Raw genomic sequence first — 19,289 nt, 5'->3', positions numbered from 1 at the left:
TGGCGGCCAGCTCAAGGAAGACTCTTGGTGGATCCAAACATCTTCCATTTAAGAATGATGGAGGTCACTTTTCTTGGGGACCTTCCTTGCTGGTACAATTCCCCAGATTTGTGCCTTGACACAATCCTGTCTCGGAGCTCTACGGACAACTCCTTAGACCTCTTGGTTTTTGCTCTGACATACACTGTCAACTATTGGACCTTACATAGACAGGTGTGTGCCTTTCCAAATCATGTCCAATCAATTTAATTTACCACAGGTGGACTCCAATCAAGTTGTAGAAACATTTCAAGTTTGAACAATGAAAACAGGATGCACCTGAGCTCAATTTCAAGTCTTATATCAAAGGGTCAGAATACTTATATATTTTTTAATGTGCAACATTTCTAAAAAAACTTTTTTAGTTAGTCATTATGGGGAATTGTGTGTGGATTGCTGAGGAATTGTTTTTATTTCATCCATCTCAGAATAAGGCTGTAACTTAACAAAATGTGGAAAAAGTCAAGGGGTCTGAATACTTTCTGAAGGCACTGTATAACCCTGATGCATGATAACATGATGATTGGTGAGAAGAGGATGTCAGGCTGATTGTGTTCTATAAATTAGGCCTACCACTTCCCCCCATGACATATTCCCAATGCTTTTCTTTGGGGGGGGGGGGGGGGGGGTGACATCGACTTTCAACACTGCATATAGATGGTGGCTTCTATGAATGTAATTGTCTGCATCATTTCCAATCCCCCATATATATAAATAATAGAGATAATTATTTATTTCATCACATTCCCAGTGGGTCAGAAGTATACATACGTACACTCAATTAGTATTTGGTAGCATTTCCTTTAAATTGTTTAACTTGGGTCAAACATTTCAGGTAGTCTTCCACAAGCTTCCCACAATGAGTAGGGTGAATTTTGGCCCATTCCTCCTGACAGAGGTGGTGTAACTGAGTCAGGTTTGTAGGCCTCCTTGCCACACACACCTTTTCAGTTCTGCCCACAAATTGTCTATAGGATTGAGATCATGGCTTTGTGATGGTCAGGGCTTTGTGATGGCCACTCCAATACCTTGACTTTGTTGACCTTAAGCCATTTTGCCACAAATTTGGGGTCATTGTCCATTTTGAGGGTTCATTGTCCATTTTGAAGACCCATTTGCAACCAAGCTTTAACTTCCTGACTGATGTCTTGAGATGTTGCTTCAATATATTCACACAATTTTCAAATCCTCATGATGCCATCTATTTTGTGAAGTGCACTAGTCCCTCCTGCAGCAAAGCACCCCCACAACATGATGCTGCCACCCCTGTGCTTCACAGTTGGGATAGTCTTCTTTTGACATTTCTCCAAAAAGTATGATCTTTGTCCCCATGAACAATTACCAACCCTTTTGGAGCAGTGGCTTCTTCCTTGCTGAGCGGCCATTCAGGTAGGTTGTCAATATAGGACTCGTTTTACTGTGGATATAGATACTTTTGTACCGGTTTCCTCCAGCATCTTCACAAGGTCCTTTGCTGCTGTTCTGAGATTGATTTGCACTTTTTCACACCAAAGTACGTTCATCTCTAGGAGACAGAACGTGTCTCCTTCCTGAGCGGTATGACAGCTGCGTGTTCCCATCGTGTTTATACTTGCGCACTATTGTTTGTACAGATGAACGTGGTATCTTCAGGCGTTTGGAAATTGCTTCCAAGGATGAACCAGACTGGTGGAGGTCTAAAAAAAACATTCTGAGGTCTTGGCTGATTTATTTAGATTTTCCTATGATGTCAAGCAAAGAGGCACTGAGTTTGAAGTTCGGATTTGAAATACATCCACAGGTCCACCTCCAATGACTCAAATTATTCCAATTAGCCTATCAGAAGCTTCTAAAGCCATGACATTTTCTGGAATTTTCCAAGCTGTTTAAAGGCACATTCAACTGAGTGTATGTAAACTTCCGACCCACTGGAATTGTGATAGTGACATATAAGTTAAATAATCTGTCTGTAAACAATTGTTGGAATAATTACTTGCTTCATGCGCAAAGTAGATGTCCTAACCGAATTGCCAAAACTATAATTTGTTAACAAGAAACTTATGGAGTGGTTGAAAAACAAGTTAATGACTCCAACCTAAGTGTATGTAAACTTCAACTATATAACTATATTATATATATATTTTCCTTTATTATTTCCCCCTAACCCTACCACCCTTCCCTAATAGTAATAATTTGGGTGTTCCCGAGTAGCACAGGCAGTGCATCTCATTGCAGACCCTGGTTCGATTCCAGGCTGTATCACAACTTGCCGTGATTGGGAGTCCCATAGGGCGGAGCACAATTGACCCAGCGTTGTCCGGGTTTGGCCATCTTTGTAAATAAGAATTTGTTCTTAACTGACTTGCCTAGTTAAATAAGAGTTAAATAAATGAATAAAATTAGAGTAAAACTAAGACAAAAAGACTTAGGCTTCTACATGTACACATTTCACTCACAATGCTTTATTGCTGTTGCTATGTAAAAAAGGTCACTTCCTGAAAGAGCACAGCAGCACACACATACACAAAGAAATCTTGGGAATAAAACAATGCACACTGATCACACACTGTACAGAGAGCAAGAACTTCTTGTGGCAGACAGCTCTCGCAGTCCTCACTCTATACTATGTGTGGTTGTGATGATAACCAGTGCTCGCCTCCCCCAGCACACAGGAGAGATAAAGACTCCCAACGCAAGGCATGTCTGGAAGAGGTTACACACCAGAGGGGTACAGACTGTGTGTGAAGAACTCTGATATAGTTTGTGTGTACGCGCGTCTCTCACTCTGTGTGTGTGTGTCATGTTAATCACACTGGGATGAGTCAAGTCTTACAACGACAGAGGAGAGATATTCATAACAAACAGCTAGAGGAAGAGATTACTCACTGATCAGTGCCCATTCCAAATATCCAGTTCTTGAAAAAATAAAAGTACTTACTCTTGGGGCTTGTTGGCTCCTGGGAAATAATAAAAAATAAAAAAAGAACATCAAAATGAGTCAGGTATGATGTATAAGGGTATTTTCTATAAATAATGTAGCCGATGTGTAACACTGGGATAAACGTTTCAAAAAAGTTTGTAACAAAATCAAAAGGATTTTCATGCAGTTCCACGTGTACTTAGCGGTTTAACCGCAACGGAGTAGAGCAAAACCATTCAATTGAAGCGGCAGGAAACAAACAAGTGGCCACATCTCTCACAAAATCTTCACCTGCATAACGAATGATACCAAAATATTTTGAACATTCCTCACTAAAATCAGCGCTATCACAAGATCAGTTCATCATTTGACTGTCATTCAAAAAAATAGCTGGACACCAAATGCGCATCCAATAAGTATTATGCATCATTATTGAAGAACCAAGTTAATGCCAGTATCTAGGTTAAGTATCAAGGTAAGGCGACTTTCAGTTAGAATCATTCGATTTTACAATCGCAAACATCATTTTGGATTTGTGAGCCAATGAAAACAGTTTCCACCCCAAAACATAAGGAGACACAAAATGTAGTTACACTGCATTTCTAAGATCTCCACCCCCCCCAAAAAAAAACTGTCTGACAGTTAGATTCAGGATTCTTACTGGGTCAATGTCTAATTTAGCTGAGTAATGCTTCAATATATGATTTAACTTACACTGCCATAAATGCAAGGACAGAAAAGTAATGTTTTATGTCATACAAATCCATCAAGACACCAACCATGACAAAAGGGTTAAACAGGCTTTAAATCCACTCTTTAATTGTATAGAATATAGTAATGAGCCCCTCTTATATATTCATGGAATGACCTTAAGAAGTATTGGCTAATTATTATAAATGACTTATCAACAGTTGTAACAAGTTGTCCGGTGTAGGAAATCCTCACTAGCTTATAGAAAGACCCATAAGCAGTATATTATACTGTGTACTGTATAAAACATGTTTCCACCCACCCCGGTTCATCATGGTCCTCCTGGAGTAGCGTCGGCTGGGCCTCCTCTCAAACGATGCAGACCTCCTGGCTTTGTTGCCCTTGGTGGTCTGGTACTCAGTCTTCCCACTGGGGACAACAGGGTCATATTCATTAGTGCACACCATAGCAAGATGGTTTGCAAAGGGAAGAGGTAAACAAGCCTTTAATTTTGGACAAGTTCAGGTAATCCCCTCCCCATTTAATTTGGTTTCTTTCCTAGTGAATGCAACCCAGAACAATACACAGGGAGGGGGAATGAGAGCGAACCCAACCAACCCACCAGCAGGCAGGGGACATTCAGACAGTGAGTGCCCAGCGTAAACTGAAAACAGGCAGAGATAGGGAGGTTAGACCTCCCTTGCAATCAGACCACCAGGACTGATTCAGATAACGACTGGAACTTCTGTTGGGGCTCAGGATCCACAAAGGGAATTACATAATGAAAATCCTAAGCTAGATCCAGCTGAAGAGAAAGCATGAATTCAAACACATGTAATTGTAATGGTTGTAATGAGGAAAAAGAGGGTTATTGGAGTCAAGTTCAGTTGTGGAAGAAACTTCAGATGGAGGCAGAAAAGACTACATGAAAACAGCAAGCGGTAAGATTCCTTAAATCGATGAGAATGGTTTACGTCGAGTCCAGAGTTTTGACTGGTCAGGCCACATGGTCAGGATGGAAACACACCAGGCCATATGGAATATAGCCAAGTACTAGAGTTGAGTAGACAGAGAATCAGTGTTGTTGTAAAAACTGATGGGGTACTCCAGAAGAAAAATAAACACAGAGGGTGCACCAGTCCCCTCCCTCATACCCCCAGGGTGGCATTCAGATCTCAACTCCTCGACAAGGTGTTGTGACACGGGACTGACCCCTGCTGAACTCTGTAACCAGCCAACTAGAAACACCCCACCTTGAAATAACAAGGCCCCAGAGAGAGCCTGCAGTTGCTGCTTTAGCAGTGCGTAGTTTACACTGCAGCAAGACAAGCTATTATTACACAACGGACCAAGGTGAATGTTGGACGTTCAGCGAGTTTCATTAGGCACAGTCAGCTTAATGAGAGCATATGGTGGGTTGAGTCCTATTAAAATTATAATCTGAGGATTTGTCGTGTGTGCAAATTGTTGGAATTTTAATAAGATGATGAAACATGCATTATAAAAATTGTGTGGAGACTTGTGTAGTGTGGTCTGAATCCAGTTAGACGTACACTAAGCAGAGCGAGCGCTAAGCAGAGCGAGCGCTAAGCAGAGCACGTGCTAAGCAGAGCGAGCGCTAAGCAGAGCGAGCGCTAAGCAGAGCGAACGCTAAGCAGAGCGAACGCTAAGCAGAGCGAACGCTAAGCAGAGCGAACGCTAAGCAGAGCGAACGCTAAGCAGAGCGAACGCTAAGCAGAGCGAACGCTAAGTAGAGCAAACGCTAAGCAGAGCAAACGCTAAGCAGAGCGCACACATGCTGTTCAGTAGCTACCTGTAGCGGAAGCGTGATCCCATGCGTATGAACCCGGAGCGTGCTGATCCTTTCTGGACCGGGCCGCGGAGCCGGAAGAAAGCATGGTGTTCCACAGCACACTTCCACAGGTGCTTACAGGCCTTGGGGTGGTCCATACGGAACACAAACGTGTGCTCCTGCTCTTTACCCTGAAAAGGTGACAGACAGGAACATAGCATTAGCAAAACTCTACTGTGTCACAGCAACAAGAGACAGAGGAAACACACTGACATGAAGCACTGGTAGGACACACATGTTATAACTAGGGTCTAAAGTTTATTCCTGAAGAAAAAACAGAGCCCCAAAACAGCATATGGTGGACGGGAAATATTAGCCTGGTTGTAGACATGTTTTAAGTTCTTATGGCTGAGATCCCGTTAACGAGATCGATATGACAACAGCCAGTGAAAGTGCAGGGCACCAAATTCAAACAGAAATCTCATAATTAAAATTCCTCAAACATACAAGTATTTTACACCATTTTAAAGATATATTTGTTGTTTATCCCACCACAGTGTCCGATTTCAAAAAGGCTTCACGACGAAAGCACACCGTCTGATTATATTAGGTCAGTACCTAGTCACAGAGAAACACAGTTGTCACAAAAAGCAGAAATATAGAACAAATTAATCACTAACCTTTGATGATCTTCATCAGATGACACTCATAGGACGTCATGTTACACAATACATGTATGCTTTGTTTGATAAAGTTCATATTTATATCCAACAATCTCAGTTTACATTTGTGCGTTACGTTCAGTAATGTTTCAAAAACATCCGGTGATTTTGCAGAGCCACATCAACTTACAGAAATACTCATAATAAACATTGATTCAAGAGTTATGGACCGGGCCTGGGCCCTAGGACCATGTCCCAGGACTACCTGACATGAGGACTCCTTGCTGTCCCCAGTCCACCTGGCCATGCTCCTGCTCCAGTTTCAACTGACCTGAGCCCTAGGACCGTGCCCCAGGACTACCTTGATGGCTCCTTGCTGTCCCCAGTCCATCTGACTGTGCTGCTGCTCAGTTTCAATGTTTCTTAAAAACATGAACCTTGGTCATGTTCTGTTATTTTGCCAGAGCCACCCCCACAGGTTTCTTCAACTAGGGAGTTTTTTAGCCAGAAATACTCATAATAAACATTGATTCATTTGATTTGAGTTATGCATGGAACTTTAGATAAATGTCTTCTTAATGCAACCGCTTTGTCAGATTTCAAAAAAGCTTTACCGAAAAAGAACACCATGCTATAATCTGAGTACAGCGCTCAGAGACCAAAACAAGCCACATAGACATCTGCCATGTTGGAGTCAACAGAAGTCAGAAATAGCATTATAAATATTCACTTACCTTTGATGATCATCAGAATGCACTCCCAGGAATCCCAGTTCCACAGTAAATGTTTGTTTTGTTCGATAAAGTCCATAATTTATGTCCAAATACCTCCTTTTTGTTCACGCCTTGAGTTCACAAATCCAAATTCACGACGCGCAGGCCAGACGAAAACTAAAAAAATTCCATTCGAGTTCGTAAAACATGTCAAACGATGCATAGAATCAATCTTTAGGATGTTTCTAACATAAATCTTCAATAATATTTCAACCGGAGAATTGAAATGCAATGGAACGCAGCTACCTCTCACAGGAGTGTGCCTGAATGAGCTCATGGCCTTCTGGCAGACCTCTTAATCAGCTCTCATTCTCTCCCCCTTCACAGTAGAAGCATCAAACAAGGTTCTAAAGACTTGACATCTAGTGGAAACCTTATGAAATGCAATCGGACCAAATTTACACTATCTTGGATAGGCAAAGAGTTGAAAAACTACAAACCTCAGATTTCCCACTTCATGGTTTAATTTTTTCTCAGGTCTTTGCCTCCCATATGAGTTCTCACAATCATCATTCAAACAGTTTTGGAGTGTTTTCTATCCAAATCGACTAATAATATGCATATCGTAGCTTCTGGGACTGAGTAGCAGGTAGTTTACTCTGGGCACCTTATTCATCCAAGCTACTCAATATCGCCCCCAAGCCATAAGTTACCTGATTGGTTATGGTTCCAGACAACCTGAGTGTGCAATAAGAACTGGTTAGTACGGTCGGTCTCCTCTTTCCCGCCGATGTGGATGAACTTGACAATATACAACAACCCTATTCCCTGTGTTTCCCTCATTTGAATCAGCTCATGGCCATGCAGAGTAAGGCTGCTTGCCCTGCAGTTCCCAATAACTTCCTCATTAACGCAATTTTCCACCAGGCCTCGACGAGGCACATTAAACTCCTTTTCGTGTCCTAATCAGTTATGGCAGAATAGCAACTTTCTCAGCAGTGCTCTGCTGCTAACCAGCCCTTTTCAGGGCTCTGCTGCTAACCAGCCCATATTCAGGGCTCTGCTCTGCTGCTAACCAGCCCTATTCAGTGCTTTGCTCTGCTGCTAACCAGCCCTATTCAGTGCTTTGCTCTGCTGCTAACCAGCCCTATTCAGTGCTTTGCTCTGCTGCTAACCAGTGCTCTGCTCTGCTGCTAACTAGCCCTATTCAGGGCTCTGCTCTGCTGCTAACCAGCCCTATTCAGGGCTCTGCTCTGCTGCTAACCAGTGCTCTGCTCTGCTGCTAACTAGCCCTATTCATGGCTCTGCTCTGCTGCTAACCAGCCCTATTCAGTGCTTTGCTCTGCTGCTAACCAGTGCTCTGCTCTGCTGCTAACGAGCCCTATTCAGTGCTCTGCTCTGCTGCTAACCAGCCCTATTCAGTGCTCTGCTCTGCTGCTAACCAGCCCTATTCAGTGCTCTGCTCTGCTGCTAACCAGCCCTATTCAGTGCTCTGCTCTGCTGCTAACCAGCCCTATTCAGTGCTCTGCTCTGCTGCGAACTAGCCCTATTCAGGGCTCTGCTCTGCTGCTAACCAGCCCTATTCAGTGCTCTGCTCTGCTGCTAACCAGCCCTATTCAGTGCTCTGCTCTGCTGTTAACTAGCCCTATTCAGTGCTCTGCTAATAGTGCTTCATTAATTCAGACAGGAACAGGGTCACAAACTGAATACATTCACAGGGCGGATTAAGACGTCAAAACAAAGACCTCGGGAGATGAGAACCAGAATACCTTTGAGAGCGAGAATGTGCAGTCCAGTGTTGGACACACACACACCAGAGATTAGTGGTCCCAAAGTAAAGACCCGGGCCACATTGCGATGGTGCAACACATTCCAAGTGGTCAGCTGTCAAATTGTCTGAGCAGCAGTCCCCATCAACTACTAGTAATGATTTTAATTAGTCTACTGACCCCCATTACAACACTGTCTAGCCTTTCCTTCTCTCTACCTGAGGGCATCACATCTACATACTGTACATGTCGTAAGCACTACAGAATATTAGGAGTCACATCCATCTACTGTGTATTGCAGCATTCCTTTGACTACTGCTTCAAATAAATCTCATTCAGTTCTTTCCCAAAACATTTGGGTTTGAGGCATAGCGTATAACTGCATCTACACAACACATTACTTCAGATGTCTGAAAACATCTTGACGAGGTAGGTGAAGTATCTTTGACCATAGAGTGAACTCCCACTTCCAGGTGTTCAGCAGTGTGTAGTTGACAGACAGAAAGACAACCAGTGCCAAAGCCTCATTAGCCCGTCTTGTGATGGCCCAGCCGGGCGGGGGGGGGGGGGGGGGTGTTTCAACATTAACAGCTCGACAGCCTGGTCTAAAGGAGTGCTAGGAGCTGCTGTAAAGGCTGTGGATGCCACAGATGCCGGAGGGAAAGCTGATGCTTTAATGGACTCTCCCTGGAGATGAGCCAGCCCGGCCAGGCAGCCTCGGAGAGAGACAGGACATGTCCTCCAAGGAGGTGTGTGGAAATCCACACATTCATTCCCACACACAGAAACCACCCTCACACAAAATAGGGAACAACAAACCTACCCTAAAAACCTATGCCTCTGCTTCAGAACTGACCTGGGCTATACTGATCTCCATACACACCCCCCTCACAGATACGCAAACATCCTAGTCCAATGAACACATCTTGATTCCTGGGTATAGGCAGGCAGCCAACCAGCTGATTGGAAATGTCCTACACGACATGGCTGCTTGAGCTGCTGCCCGTCTCCCTCCATATTTGATTTATTTCACCTTTATTTAAGCAGGTAGGCTAGTTGAGAACAAGTCCTCATTTATAACTGCGACTTGGCCAAGATAAAGCAAAGCAGTGCCACACACAAGAAGAGAGTTACACATGGAATAAACAAACAAAGTCAACAACACAATAGAAAATGTCTACATACAGTGTGTGCAAATGTGGTAGGATAAGGGAGCTAAGGCAATAAATAGGCCATAGTGGTGAAATAATTACAATATAGCAACTAAACACTGGAGCGATAGATGTGCAGAAGATGAGTGTGCAAGTAGAGATACTGGGGTGCAAAGGAGCAAAATAAATAACTTATGGGGATGAGGTAGTTGGATGGGCGATTTACAGATGGGCTATGTACAGGTGCAGTGATCTGTGAGCGGCTCTGACAGCTGGTGCGTAAAGTTAGTGGGGGAGATATGGGTCTCCAGCTTCAGTGATTTCTGCAGTTCGTTCCAGTCATTGGCAGCAGAGAACTGGAAGGAAATGTGGCCAAAGGAGAAATTGGCTTTGGGGGTGACCAGTAAAATATACCTGCTGGAGCGGGTGCTACGGGTGGGTGTTGTTATCGTGACCCGTGAGCTGAGGCGGAGCTTTACCTAGCAAAGACTTGTAGATGACCTGGAGCCAGTGGGTTTGGCGACAAATATGAAGCGAGGCCCGGCCAACAAGAGCATAGAGGTCGCAGTGGTGGGTAGTATATGGGGCTTTGGTGACTAAACGGATGGCACTGTGATAGACTGCATCCAATTTGTTGAGTAGAGTGTTGGAGGCTATTTCGTAAATTACATCGCTGAAGTCGAGCATCGGTAGGATGGTCAGTTTTACGAGGGTATGTTTGGCAGCATGAGTGAAAGATGCTTTGTTGCGAAATAGGAAGCCAATTCTAGATTTAATTTTGGATTGGAGATGCTTAATGTGAGTCTGGAAGGAGAGTTTACAGTCTAACCAGACACCTAGGTATTTGTAGTTGTCAATATATTCTAAGTCAGAAACGTCCAGAGTAGTGATGCTGGACGGGCGGGCAGGTGTGGGCAGCGATCGGTTGAAGATCGGTCTGCCTGCCTGTCTTCTCTCCCCCCCCTCCCCGTCTCCCCCTGCAGCACATTGTCATAAAAGCAGCTTTGTAGAGCTCTGCTCCAGCGGTATACTGTAACAAGGCGGTTTTCAATTTCAGTTCAATACAAAGCCCTTTTATTGGACTGGAACAAAGTAACTGCCTTTACTGATATTATGTGGTCAGAAAGTATAGCCTACACATTTCAAATAGTACTACCACAACATAAAGAGAGCATGACTAATCAACTCTCCTTAGTCGTAGACATCATTTTCAGTTTTCAGCCTAGGTAACAGGTGACATCAGGACCATTCATGAAGAGACTGGAAAACTGCAGGGCTCTCTCTGCAATGACAGGAGCTTTACAGAAAAGTACAGGGGCTTCGGATTGTATTGAAAAGTAGTGGTAGAAAACTGACATTTCAACACCAGCTACTATAATTCACTAAGGCAGCACACAATAGAACAACATGATGGAAGAGAAAGAGTAATGCAGCATAATAAACAGAACAGGATGTGAGCATGGATACTTCAGACTCAGACCCAGGTGGAAACAACTATCCCCAGCTACACCAGGGCCCTCAGAGAGGTTGAGTGTAAGGATAAGTGTATGGGAAGATTGCCCAGTAGAAAAGAGTAGGGGGTAAGAGCAGGTATCATGGCTGCCCCCACTGTGTGTGTGTATGGCAGAGGGTTGGTTCATTACCTCCTCGGTCTCCTGAGCCTCTTCTCCGTCATCCTCCACCACCACCAGGGTCAGCGTGCTCTTCTTAAAGTCTAGACGGGTGATCTTGGGCCTGGGACACACACGGAAAAGCACACAATTATACAAGAGATAGTGATCAAGACCCACAAGTCCTTGAACTAGTAGAGACACAGGTAGAGATCAAGTATGGCCACAGGTCTTTACCAGAAGAACAGGCCTATCTTGGTCTCTCCTTCAAACACCAGCACTCCAGTGGGGGTCAGTCCTAGCTGGTAGTCATTTCCATCTCGAGCCTGAAGGGACAGACACAGCCATTCAGCATAGTGTTACAGTTTACTTACCTTCCTTAATCTCCACTAGAGTCTTGTTTTTATAACAGTAGAGCAAGACAAAGAGAGAGCAAGAGAGATAAGAGAGACCCCCATCCTGGTGTCCTCACCTTGACCATGTGCATATCCACCCCATACATCTCCAGCCACTTGGCCTTGTTCAGATAGTTAATCTCCGCCTGCGATGGCATCTGGCCCCTGGGATGGAGCGGCGGGAGAACAGGCAGAATACTAGGTTAAACAGGGGATAAGGTTGGTGGGTGATGAAGGTCACACACAAAGAATGTTGACTCTTGGGATGAACCACGACTGATGATACTAAATCATAAGTGACATTAAAATCTCAACCATGACGAAGTCATACATCACAGGTAGCTCATGCATGTGTTCCAGGTTTTTTTAAAACACCCACTGACAAGATTTAGCATCTGTTACATCCCCTATAGTACATGAGTCAGGGTAACCTGGGGTCAAGATCGGCCCACACTGAGACATGTTTTAAATCCATTTATAAAAATAAGCAAAACTAACCATACTTGGGAATACCCCAGCCCCAGTACATCAAGGGTGATCAAAAAATATAGCGGGTGGGTGATCTACACTCCCCAAGGAAAGGTAAATAATTGAGATGCTTAAGTAGCCTAACACTATAGGCAGTGAAATACAGGAGAAACTCCTGGCTGTAACCATCGTATACACAGTAATGTAAAGGCTGTACAACCTCTAGACATTGGTGACACTTTACAATACCTTACCATTAAAAAATGCTTTATAAAATGCCATATTATGGAGATATCATAAATTGTTATTCAGACATTTTCTGTGATATCATTGTTTTACCTGCACTCCTTCCAGGTGTTGAAGATGGCCAGCTCCATGGCCTCAGTCTGTTCTGGCATGAAGCGGAACTCAGACACCAGATCCAGGGCATGCTCCCCAGGGTCACAGTCTCCCAGCTCAGCTGGAACACAACAGGTAACATACTGAGTACTTTAAGCCCAACTCAGACACCAGATCCAGGGCATGCTCCCCAGGGTCACAGTCTCCCAGCTCAGCTGGAACACAACCAGACATGGGTTCTCTGAATAACTCTAGAAGGTTGGTTACGGCATGCTGTCTGGGATTGTTTATCAATGAAAGAGATGCTAATAAGAAGCTGTATGTATTCGTCTATCACCATCATTTGGGTCCCTGATTTGGGATTTATAGATGACCCGTTAGCTATTAATGACATTTGTTATTTTGAATAATTCCTTTAAAGTAGCCAGCTTCAATTTCTCAAACCAACTAGGACACGAACATCAAAATACATCCAAATCATATTTAAGTGGAGCAACAGACATCCAATGATGCCTCACTCCCCTCTTTCCTTACATAGCACCATGGAGATAACCCTGTCTGACTGCAGGCAGGGGTATAAATAGGACAACAGTATGCTATCTGGGTAATGGAGGTGAGGAGAGGCTCTTTGTTATCAGTGATTTGCTGCAGACCAAGGCAGAGTAGTGATGTGTCAGAGCTCAACGTGGGGCTAAGGGTCAGGGGTCGGGGCCATGACAGGGATGGATGTTGCTGATAGGGTAGAGAAGGGAATGCCTCACCTCCTCCTGGTCATTGGTCAACAAATCAAATGTGGGAAATATGGACAGATGTCCAGCCTAGCTGCCAAACAGAATGGAGTCGAGCTACCGACCGGACATTCAGTAGGTTACATTGAAATCTGAGGCCTTGACTAACTGCTTGAGGGTCAATTATTTGACTTACTGGACATTTAGCTAGCAGGCATCAAGCAGAACAGAATACAATCTGAAATCCTGATATCTATTCTACCTAAAAGCATGACCGCTTTGTTTGGGAAGGGCCATTCAGAGTTCTGGCTAAAGAGTGAGTTTTGAGAAACAAAAAGTGGTTTTGCTGTAAATAAAGGGGCTGTGATGGTGTGGATGACTTGAGAGAGAGCGAGAGAGGGGATAGTGAGAGGGGACGAGGGAGAGGGCTGGATTAGGGGGCCTTTGCAGAGAGCTAGGCTCTAATGAGCTTGCATTTACCCCCACAGAGGAGCTGGAAGAGAGGGAGGGGGCTCACTTCCATTCAGAACAACCCTGGAGTGCCCATTTACAGTTGGAACACTGAGCAAGGACTGCAGCCTCAGCATTTGGGCCAACTACTCTGGGCAGTGCTGCGGCAGCAGCACACATTCTTGAAGAGAGGGTGGTGATAAGCCCAAATGATCTTCTATTTCCACAAATACTCCACCATGTTAATAGGCTCTGAAAGGCTACTGTGGCGCTATGGTCTCTCCCTGCTGATAGCAAAGATTCCACCCCCTCAGAAAACTGCAACTCGGTGGCTCTCATTCAAGAAGAGTTATGACAACCACACCTAGACATTGGGCCATCGTTGTTCTTACCTTGCAAAGAGAAGGCCGCCAGCTCCACTGCTGTGTCGAAAGGACATTCTAACCTGTGATACAAGGACGAGTGTTCAGGAAGGGGGAAAAAAATGCTGTGGTCTGAGTGCTGTTGCTTTCAACAAGTACAGTACACACTAGACAAGGATACTGTCTGAAGAGATCAGTCACAGCTGTTACAGCAGAGAACTACTGCATCTAACAGCCCGCTTCTCGCTCCAGAGCTAATAAACAACAACCCGGTGTTATTGGATTGCCGGACAAACATGAACACTAATCCCCATGTAAGCGAAAATGGATACTAATATTCACAATCTACTTATTGATGTAAATAGTTTCCTTCCAACATCACGTGTGTAATCCACTACTGTAGCTAAGCCTCTTAGCATCTGTATCATGATGCAACAGAACAGATATAGCTAACATGTCTATAGGCCAAGTACATCATTACATCAGCCATGTTAAATAAATTGAAGCACACAAAGTCTACACTAATGTAATATACTGTACATCTAATATAGGAAGAGCAAAACAGTGGGTGAGGGAGGTTACTTACTTGCCACTGAGGATATCTTGTTTTAGTTGCAATACAAATAGATATCTGCGAGAAGAAAAGGGTCATTTGTTCATAAAAAGTCCAGATTAATGTCCCCAATAAATACAAATGTTCTAATAACAATTGGTGATTATTGAATAGTAAATAAGACGACAACAAGGTGACCTGGTCAACTCCTCATGCAGGTTGTTGGGTTCTGAGGAGTAGAATTTGACCCTCATGTGAAGGCAGTATGGGGGTCCGACTGCACAGAGGTAGGGGAGGAACGGAAGAGAGGAAGGAAAGATAGAGGTTTGAAATGAGAATGGCATGAATGAAATCCATCTGTTTCTGGCTGTTCCATCAACATACCCATCCATTATACATCTCTAGAGCTACATTGGTACAGAAAAGAGGCAATAGAAGGGCTATAGCTTGTGTATCTCCAATGATTGTGAGGTCAAGAACATATACTTACTTTTGACTTGTTTTTTAATGCTTTTTGTAACGTCAAGCCAATGCTGCAAAAGAGACGAGAAAAGAACACATTTCAATGACAGGAAAGAATCAACCATCTAGACTCAAGAGAATCCATGGCATGGGCAAAGCCAAAAACAAATGTGATCGACAGCAGCCTCACCTAGGATACCACACACAGTATGATTGTGTCACTAGAAAGGGAATTTCTGATTTGTAACTCGTCTGGGAGTTGGGAGACTGAGGCATGAACAATTATATGAGGGAGGGGCAGGGGTTTAGGAGGGTGCGTGAGTAGGGGGTGGGGTAGGGGGTGCTGCTCATGCTGATGAGGGAACGGAAGGTTTCTGCCACAGCCCTATTTCACACTTCTCTCCCCCACATTCCTCTCTCCAGATCTCCCTCCCTACTACCTCTCTCCTCTCCTACCTTCTATGCCAGTCACACCACATCAGCTTGCCCTGGCTGCTGGGTCTTTGATCGACACTGGACTTAATTATTACTTTCTGCGACAAACTGTACTTGAACCTTCCAACAGCCATATATATATATATTAGACAACCCATATAGTATGTGAACTGTATACACTTATCCCTATTCCAGAGAAGAGAAATTCAAGTTTAGTGGATAAATCTAACCATAACAAACCCCTTCCTAATTCTTAGAAGAAGGTTGGGTGGGTGGTAGTAAAAGTGAGTCTCTAGGATTGTCTGCTACTCTGGTCTTACCGGTACTTGTGCAGAGTCCATGAAGCGTAGTCCGAAGTAGTCCTTCTCTACGATGTCCAGATGATACATGATCTGGTCAAACAGCTCCTCACCTTTGGCTTTTTTCTGACAGAGCAAGAGAGATGTCAGAGGTCACATAGTCATTAATCTGGAAGCAATGTCATCAATCATTCAACAGACTAGGTCTAGACTTTTCACCGTGTTCTCTTTAGCATTTTAATAATAGTTTCATATTTCAAATATTTTTAAACTGTTGCTCAATGTTATTTATTATGGTTAACACAATACAAGTGGAACGAGCAAGTGGAGAAGTTTCGCTAAGTCACTACTGGTGGAAAAGTTTGAGAGCTGTTTTAAGGGTTTGTGTCTTCTTCCCTGATACTCCACTCCCCAGACACACTGTTGATTTTATTGCCTCTATAACGGATTAGAAAACACGCAAAAAAGAGACGAGAGCCAAATAGAACATATTATTTAGCTGGCTTCGCCTACTTTAAAATCAGGCACACTGCCACATGTTTAAGTCTTTCCCTTCCGTTCTGGTGATCAGTTTGAACTCTATGATAGAGTGTTTCCTGCAGTCAGTCTGACAGGTCGTACCAGTCTCCAGTCTGCACTGCTCAGATGGGGTGTTAGCTACCCAACTCCTGTAGCCTGCTGCTGTACTAGCTAGTTCAGTACACGGCCAACTTCAAAACAGCAGGAAGAATGGCAGCACTGGGGTCACCATGGCAACCTGTTAGTAGGCTGCAACACAGCGAGTCAGCGTGACCCCAGTCAGTCTCTACTCTCTGCCCAGCAGTCTGACTGACTAACTAACCACACACAGTAGCCTGACAACACAGTACACAGTCTGTAGCCCTGTAGTGAAGTCTCAGCTAATGAGTGATCTACAGGCCAGCCTATGAAAACAAAACGCTCCCACTACCTCTGTCCTGCCTCACACCACCAGAGAGCGAGACACGGAAAAAACAAAAGATGTGGTTGGTCGGTCACTCCACTGCGCTGAATGACATTGAGGTCATTTGTGTTCAAGGTGACTGAATGGTCAAATCTTATAGAAGGGGTGAAAACGCCCCTTGTAGTGGCTGGCAGAGTTCACTGCCATTCTGCAGAGCTTTCTTTGCCTCGAGTTTCTCAGATGAATACAAGCAACGTTAGACCAAGTCCACCAACAGAGAGGACACTCCCAAGTGCACAAACAATGGAAACTCACAACACTAAAGATGTAGCTTAAAGCACACAAAATCAGAACATGCAGTAAAGTCTGCAACAACATTGCTGAAACCTAACAAGCATATTACTGGTTGTGACACTGCTGTATGCATACAGCGACACACACACAATACCCTGCAAGGGAACAAACATTGACACGTGCAGTGAGGACTCAGGCCTGCACTGCCATGCTCTGGTCGGGTACATTATACAGGGGGAGTGGTCGTGATGGGTAGAGAGGAGAGGATGCTGCCATTGAACAGTCCTCAGTGTTAATCCAAGCTTGCCGGACGCTCACGCAGGCCCCATAGAGTTGGCATAGCTCACAAAGCGCCCCTTCGGCCAGGGAGAATGGACACAAAGGAGCCATTGTGCGCTCCAGTGAACCCCAGGCCTCGCTGTCGCATTGTTCACCAGAGGTTTCCAGTCTGCCCGACCAACCATCTGCCTTTGGAGGCACAGTTACATTCCTAAGGCTGCTCCCTGCATGCAAGTCAAAGGACTGCCACTGAGGGAGGGGCACAAAATAAAATTAAAATCGGCCTCCCCACCCTAGGCAAGTTAGAGCCACTGAGGGAGGACTGCGGAAGAAAAATGGCAGCCCCCCTCCTTCTTCCCACCAATTGTCTTAAAAGCTTGAGGCTCCCTTATTCAGACTGGACTGAGTTCTGGAGCTGGAGGTGTCAGAGAAGAGACGAATCATTAGACTATTTACTGTGCCGTTTGTGTCAAAAGGGATAGCTGCTGCTTTAGAGGTGTAACCCCAGGAAACCCTTTGGGTTGACATAAGCATTCAGCTATGTTGGTAAGAGCAATAAACAAGCTACGCCACACACTTTCTTCAAATGTCATTCTGGACAGTTTACTGACCAGCACCCAGGGTTGCACATTTTGGGGAATATTCAGAGATGGAAACATTCCATGGGAATTAACAGGAATATAATACCATTTAAATGTAGGTTTTCTTTTTGCATTGGATATATTTACCAAATCATATAGAGACAGAGACCTTTGCCTTTTCATAAGTATACATCATTGCAAATGATTAAATCCTCCAACAGAAAAATACATTGAAAAAAAGAGTTACAAATTGAACTTTAATTAAATGAGTAGACTTTCACTGAACAACAAAAGGGAATATATAATGGTCCCCAATGATCCATCGCATCTCCCAAAAACATTTCAACATACATCTGTAAAATCATAACCAAAGCTTTAGTTTCTAGACTGTCTTCCTCTCAGGCTTCCATGTCTTTTCCCTGGACCTCCTCAATGTCCACCTCTTGAACATCAGACTAAGGCCTCATCTTCACTGTCACTTTCCAACCTTGAGGATGGCTCGTTGTCAGGCTCAAAAAGCCTCAAATATGACCAGATGGCCACCAATTTTTCAATGGTCAGCCTGTTGTGTGCTTTGGTTTGTGTGTTCCCAAACAAGTACCAGTTGTGTTCTGAGGTGGCTGATGTTGGTGGGATTTGAAGGATGGAGGCAACAGGGGAAAGATCCACAAAGTCCCTCGCAGCAGGTGGCTAAAGAGATATGCTGGCAGGACTGCCATATTGCATCTCCATCCCAAAGCCCTTGCTTGGAAGTGTACTTCGTCAGACTGCCAAGAACCAGGCCAAGGTGGCGAGACACTGTAGTGATGACACCATAGGCCTTTTTTGTCTCTGCTCCAAACAGGATGCTCTTGCCATCATATTTGGGGTCCATCATGTAAGCTGCTGAGTGTATGGGCTTCAGGCAAAAGTCTTCACACTTTTTGATGCATTTCAGAACTGCAGTGTCCTCTGCTTGGAGCAACAGCAAAGTGGACAGGGCAGTACAAAAGTATTCTATAATATGTGCAAGCAGAGTCTGCACATCAGACAGGATGGCATTGTCACCCTCAATCTGTGCAATGGCTACTGCTACAGGTTTCAGGCTGCTTACCACGCTCTCCCTTCATACATCATCCAGGAGAATCCTCTTGATGGGGTTATCCATATCGGCAGAGTGTGATATGGCCATTTGTTGGAGTTCTTCCCCTCCAGGAGACTTTCAAACATGATGACAACACCACCCCAATGTGTGTTGCTGGGCAGCTTTAAAGTGGTGCTCTTATTCTTCTCACTTTACTTGGTGAGGTAGACTACAGCTATAACTTGATGACCCTTCACATACCTAACCATTTCCTTGGCTCTCTTGTAGAGTGTATCCATTGTTTTCAGTGCCATGATGTCCTTGAGGAGCAAAT

At 44.3% G+C, this 19,289-nt stretch overlaps 1 protein-coding gene across 7 annotated transcripts in view; it reads right to left on the bottom strand.

The window, feature by feature from the left end:
* The window catches only part of LOC124043952 (band 4.1-like protein 5), a 46,998-nt gene that overhangs the window by 20,905 nt on the left and 6,804 nt on the right, over positions 1 to 19,289 (bottom strand). For all 7 annotated transcript variants that reach the window (XM_046363126.1, XM_046363131.1, XM_046363130.1 and 4 more), the window contains exons 3-14: positions 15,838 to 15,942; positions 15,111 to 15,153; positions 14,819 to 14,897; positions 14,654 to 14,698; positions 14,098 to 14,150; positions 12,528 to 12,648; positions 11,798 to 11,885; positions 11,563 to 11,651; positions 11,359 to 11,449; positions 5,442 to 5,611; positions 3,951 to 4,057; positions 2,957 to 2,975 (exon numbers count right to left, since the gene is read on the bottom strand). In XM_046363126.1, coding sequence (XP_046219082.1) covers positions 2,957 to 2,975; positions 3,951 to 4,057; positions 5,442 to 5,611; positions 11,359 to 11,449; positions 11,563 to 11,651; positions 11,798 to 11,885; positions 12,528 to 12,648; positions 14,098 to 14,150; positions 14,654 to 14,698; positions 14,819 to 14,897; positions 15,111 to 15,153; positions 15,838 to 15,942 — 1,010 coding nt within the window. The remainder of the gene's footprint in view (positions 1 to 2,956; positions 2,976 to 3,950; positions 4,058 to 5,441; positions 5,612 to 11,358; positions 11,450 to 11,562; positions 11,652 to 11,797; positions 11,886 to 12,527; positions 12,649 to 14,097; positions 14,151 to 14,653; positions 14,699 to 14,818; positions 14,898 to 15,110; positions 15,154 to 15,837; positions 15,943 to 19,289) is intronic.

This window comes from Oncorhynchus gorbuscha, linkage group LG09 (genome assembly GCF_021184085.1).
Source record: "Oncorhynchus gorbuscha isolate QuinsamMale2020 ecotype Even-year linkage group LG09, OgorEven_v1.0, whole genome shotgun sequence".
Taxonomy (NCBI): Eukaryota; Metazoa; Chordata; class Actinopteri; order Salmoniformes; family Salmonidae; genus Oncorhynchus; species Oncorhynchus gorbuscha.
Note: the sequence above shows the minus strand (reverse complement) of the source record. Positions and strands in the feature narration are given on the sequence as shown.